Source organism: the organism of the source record quoted next, unplaced genomic scaffold, assembly GCF_019419815.1.
Source record: "Pyrus x bretschneideri cultivar Hongxiangsu unplaced genomic scaffold, Pyrus_bretschneideri_v1 Contig41, whole genome shotgun sequence".
Lineage (NCBI taxonomy): Eukaryota > Viridiplantae > Streptophyta > Magnoliopsida > Rosales > Rosaceae > Pyrus > Pyrus x bretschneideri.
The window spans coordinates 3154538-3160430 of record NW_025999735.1 but is presented as its reverse complement, the minus strand read 5'-3'; the positions used below and the strand labels follow the sequence as shown (position 1 = coordinate 3160430).

General features: G+C 38.0%; 1 protein-coding gene across 1 annotated transcript; it reads right to left on the bottom strand.

Annotated features, from left to right (window-relative positions):
• Positions 1–1420: 1420 nt before the first annotated feature.
• LOC103948562 lies at positions 1421–2104 on the bottom strand. The gene has a single exon (XM_009359613.3). The coding sequence runs from the start codon at positions 2102–2104 to the stop codon at positions 1421–1423; it is 684 nt and encodes a 227-aa protein (XP_009357888.2).
• Positions 2105–5893: the final 3789 nt, after the last annotated feature.

Here is a 5893-nt window from a genome sequence, read left to right as displayed (position 1 = left end):
GTTATCAGGCTTTGCCAGTTTGTATGTGCTAGAATTTTGCACTTTTTTTTTTTTTTTTCCCGCTTTTGAGTGTCAAGTAAAATTGAGTTGGATAAAAGTTGGTCAACCTTATCAATCCAACTGCTGATATAATAAATAGCCGAAAAAAGAGAGTAGATAAATGTTTGATAAACTATAGTCCTAAAAGTGGTTTTAGCAAAAAGATAAAAAGGTGGGGTATTATTGTGAAAATGAAAGTTTCATCATGTTCACCTGACCTGTCTATGAAAAAGCGCTTTTTTGCGAAGCATGGGTAGAGCTTCTTCTGTTTGTAGCAATTTTAGACTCATGAAGCTGCTTTTTTTAAGCTTCACTTTTTTTTTCTTCTACAAACACAATTTAAGCCCGGTTTGGTATTGTTTTTTTTCACTAAAAACTAATTAACTTTAAAGTTAAGCAGTTAAAAAAGTGTGGTAAAAATAAAATATACTGCTTACTTTAAAAGCAATGGTCTCCAGACATCATCTTTGAAAAACGGGCTGTAAGCTGCTTTTAAAAGCTATTTTAATAAAAAAGCAAAGTTGATCCTTTAGAATATTTTTAATTCCTGTTATTTATTTTAAACAATGACATTATTTATTCTTGGATAGAACTTGGTTTCAGCAGCAGTTCCTGCTGCTAACCAATTACAGATGGACACGTGTCTAATCTATGATTAAAAAGTTAATTACTTGGACACGTATCCATCCATGATTGGCCAGCATCATGAGCTATTGGTTATTTTTTAGCAGTCAAGTTCTGTTCATATGAAAAACAATGTCAAGAAGGATAAAGAACAAAACTAGCTGCTGAAAAAATCAGCACCAACTCTTGCTGCTGGCCAATCACAAATAGACATGTGTCTGTCCAAGTAATTGATTTTTTTAATTACAGATTGGGCACATGTTCATCTGTGATTGGCTAACAACAGAAGCTGCTGAAAAATCAGCAGCCAAGTTTTGTCCAAGTGAAAACCCATAACCCTCGGATAATTTTAGAGAAAATGGCCAAGTGGTACCTCTAAGCTTTTGCATTCCATCAAAAAGCAAAAGTGGCAAGAGCAGTTACAAGTAAAAGTTCCATTCAAGTAGATATCTGGACCGATCAGATCAAAATTTTTACTACCATGATTTGATCAATCATCTTCAATTGGAACAGAGGATTTGCACAAACAACAAATCAAGGGGAAAAAAGTACATCCAGGAGTTGAATTCATCAAACCTAAACCCTAAAAAGTACATCCAGGAGTTGAATTCATCAAACTTTATCATTTACTAGTTACATTCCGAAACAAATAAAAAAAAAAAAAAACAAATGAATTTTAAGTGGTATTCCAATTCCCAGGCCATGAAACCACAAACAACATATTCATCAAAGAAGACCCCCCAAAAGCACCCAACTTTCAGAACTGTCTGTACCCCAAAACAGTCCTAGGCATTGCTCTGCCATTGCCGTTGGCATTCCTTCCGCCCCTGTTTTCGCCGCTAATAGCATTAGCGGCGGCGGACGACAGCCCCTTCAACTCCTCCATACTCGCGTAGCTCTTCCTCCCCATGACGCCTCCACCATTGTTGTACCTCTTCTCTCCTGCGATCGCCGATTTACTCCCTCTTGAATTCGACAGAACCCCGTCCGCCGCTTTCGCCCAACACTTTGCCGGCGGAGTCATCTCCTGCATCGACGGAAGCCTCGACGGCGGCTTGCGGTTCTCTTTCCGCAACACGGCTGAGAAATCAGGCACCGATTGAGCGAGAACGGAAGACCCTTTTCGCGAATCGGTCAGATGGGTCTGAAATTTGACTTGTTTCTTCAATGGGGTCGGTTTCGATTCGGGTTCTTCGGACTCCTCTGGGCTCATGTACTTCCTCCTTAGCCGCGATTCTCTGAGTTCCGCGTAGGCTCTGTATCTGGGTCCTCTCTCCATGGAATAGCTCTCGGTGACGAACCTCAGGGGGACTGGATGCTGCTGATCTGGGTTACGGTTTTGTGAGAGAATGAGAGCGATGGGGTCGAGGGCTTGGAATAGCGACTGAAAAGCTGGGTTTTGTAGGTGGGTTTGTTGCAGAGAGCCGTTAGTCTCTGCCATTGTTGAAGAATTCGATGTCAGCTGCGTTTTGTTTTCTTCTTCCTTCTTCTCTCTCTAAAATCTCAATCTTTCTCTCTCTAGAATCTGAAATTCGGTCGTTTTTGGGGTGATATAATAATGGCGTATGCAGTTTGTGAATTGGGTTTTACTTAGTTTGCAATTAAAGGTTTTGGATTTGCAACGGTCGAAAAATGGAAAAAGAGACTCTGTGTTACCATTTTGCTTGCTCTTTTTCTTGCTTCCAACGTTCTGAATTTTGAATCGCTTTGGATACCCTATCGACGGTCTGATTTGACTGACTTTTCCATGATGACTTTTTAGAGCCGTCTGATATTTTTTCCTTGTGCTGTGTCAGCGGCTGCGTAACTAAAAATTAATTACGGGAAAAAGTGGCTAATAATTCAAATATTTGATTCTAATTATGCTATGTCAGCGTACTTAGCTAATGATAAACTTGACGGAGGGGGTAAAATGGGACTCGAAACATCGGTCAAGAAGCCAAGATGAGTCACTTTATCTTTTGGCCAACAAGATGAGATTTGCTTATATTAATAGACTTTCATTCATTGGTATTCTAAAAATATGCATTTAAGGACTTGTTTGGTACATATGATTGGATTATTAAATTAAAGATAAGATGAAAGGAGAAAATATAAAATTATAAACACCTAAAGAATAAACGATAGATTACTCATGAAGAAAACTTATTCATTCCAATCTTCTTTAAAATGGTTGGATTAGTAGGGATAGCTAATCCTCTTCTAATTCCCTCGCGATGAAAAACCAATCACTTCTGCCTTCAATATACTTTGAATTTGAGAGTTCTTCGTTCCAATCCAATCATGTGTACCAAACGAGCCATTAATCTCTCTATTTTGAGAGGGCAATAGATCAATTACAATTTTGGCATATATTGTTAGCTCTTCATATATCTAAGGTGCCATGGCATTAATATTGTGCAAATTACAGAACTGTTTCGAAAGAAATATGTCACACACAAAAGGATTTGTGCAAATTACACTTTGTGGTATTTGTATTTCTGCCTCAAATTTAAACTATCCATTTAGCACCAGGGCATTTCAACCCCCTGATCCAGTGCTGCATCAATCTGTCCACATATATAGCAGATATTGGTCACACCTTTAAGATCAAAGGTCGAAATGCACACCCGTTGAAATGAACAGGCACCGTAAATTGTGTATGCTTAAACATTTTTACACGCATCACGCGGATGCAACCAATTATTTGGAGACAAAGACATAAATATTTTGAAACAACCATATACCTGATGTCTCTCTACCGTACTGAATCTCTGTAGAAGATAGACTTTCATGTCCACAGTTCCCGGTGGATTTCCGATGCCTGAAAACGTAATTCAAATAATTTTTTGATTTTCCACTAAGACAAGCAATAGACCTTTGTATTGCAACTCTTACTAGGGGCAGTACGAGTTGCGTTAGTTTTGTAGCCAACCTGATTTTCTGGTGGATAAAATACCAACCCATATTTCATGTAGAGAACAAACCGATTCTGCGCTATAATTCATGTAGGCTTGAGGCTTCACCAGCAAAATTGGTACTTCTCCGATGGAACCTGTACTGATCCCGCAAAGAAATCTGAATGAACACCACAACACAAGAGAATGTGGAGCTGAAAAACAAGAATTGATGCACTTAAAATACCACTGAAGACGCACCTGTCAATCATCTCGAAACCAATCTGGTGTACAGTAACCACACGAAAAAAGGGTAATGAAAAACCATTCAACCGAAACAATTACATTAGTTTATAAGGGCGGAATATTACATTGTGCCTAGTCCCATGGTACTTGTCGCCAGGGTTACCCAATCCTACACACAGCCAAGGCGTGTACTCCACTTTTGCGCCATTGGTATTATCGGGTAGGAAGCGTTCACACGAAAACTTGTGGAAACCGGACACTTCCTTACAGAACGAGGGCTACGAGGTCTTGTCGAATACGATATGCAATATTTTGGGGCAGAGACAGCATACCACATTGACCTAAATACACAAAACACAAAATGGTTGGCAACGGGCTTGAATCAATACCCACTTAACTTCATTTTTTAAACTCTGAACTAGTGCCACTTAGCACTTCATTAACTGGGCCAAGTTTCGGCAGGTGATGAATTGCCCTAGTGAATGTGGCCTTCATTTTCAACCCACTGTGTTTCGAGTTCAAACATTCGCCCTTCTCTTAACATAGCTTAGATTAGTAACATCGCCTGTAATATAAAAACTTGCCAAGTTTCTATCGAGTGATGTGTAGCTACGTGAGTTTATTGTATGAAATGATCTTGTTGGGACAAGTGTCACAATCCTAGAACAGTAGTTAGTTAGATGGTTAGCTTAGTCATTAAGCAAACTAGTAAGTATAAACAGTGAGTGTGAACAGTATTGTAATAATCTTTCAACATAATCAAATACGTACTTTCTCTCTCCTAATTCTCTCTGTAAGTTTTCTTAGTTTCGAAGCATTCACGGCTGAGCTCTGAGCTTTCTCAGAGCTGTTATAAGTTTTAACGTTTTTAATGCCTGAGTTGGCCAAATTTTAAGATTATTTGTTTTGTTTCCTGTAATATTGTATCTTTACAGACAAAATTTTAAGCAGAAAATATGTACACTCCCAAAAAAAAAAAAAAACGATAAGCCTGGGAAATAACAGAGGATATGATAAATAAGTGCAAAGAAAAGTAGAAAGAAGGAATGAAATCACGAAAAAGATAGATAACGAACCCGGCTGAAAATTTTGGAGGTTGAATTTGAAGTTGGGGGTATATGAATGCGAGCAAGTTGCAGAGGGAAGGAGGTGCTTCTCGTCCAGGGCTCGGAAGTCGTTTATGGTTTGCAGACAGAGGGAGGTGCTTCAGAGATGGAGTAAAATAAAAATACCAGCAAAACTTCACTTTGGGATGGCCCAATGCACCAGCTCATTGATGGGTTGGGCCTCTAGTAGTCCTGACGGATATTATATGGTGTAAGTACAAATCGAGCGAGTTTTCTCTAATGTATTAGCGGAGTCAGATATTTGTCGAGAAAGATTAATTTTAAGTAATTAACATTAAAATAAATCGAATTCATAATATATCAAAATTTACCTATAATGGATCATAATTATCAACTTGTTTATCATCAATAGTCTTACTTGGATATTATGTTTCAATTCATTACAGTATAAATAAGAGATCATATTGATCATGTTGTTGGAATCTTTTTGGTAAAGTTGAATAAAAATCTGGGTAAGGATGTGTGACATCAGTGGCAAAGCTAAGAATTGGTAGGGGGAGGGGCAGAATTTTAAAAGGTAAAAGGTCCCAAAAAATATCGACAACCACATCATTTTAGATAATAGATAATATTAAAGTCGTTCATAGTTTATCGATATAAACAAGTTACAACGTCGTTCATATTAACATTGTTCATATTTTGTGGTACTTTCCCTAATAACTTGACATCATTCATTTGGAACTTAGAAAACTCATCCAAATATGAACTTGAATGCAATTAATTAGCCAATTATAGACGTGTCCTAGCATGCGATTTGTTTGTGATTGATGGTGGCCATGTAAGCCGCGGTGTGGTGTTGGTCATGCGAGTTGGTGGGGGTAGTGTTTTGGTGTTTAACGACAACTCTCTGATAGAGGTATGCATGCGATTTCTTTCTCTATTAGAGAGATGGTACAAGTACAAGTGATAGTTCAAGTAGATGGAAATAATATCATTTTTGTGAAGTTTGGTATTCTTAAAAAAACTTAACGTTTATACTTT

Bases quoted from the DNA above. Each gene is read 5' to 3' on its own strand.
- LOC103948562 (XM_009359613.3), bottom strand. From the start codon at position 2,104: ATGGCAGAGACTAACGGCTCTCTGCAACAAACCCACCTACAAAACCCA.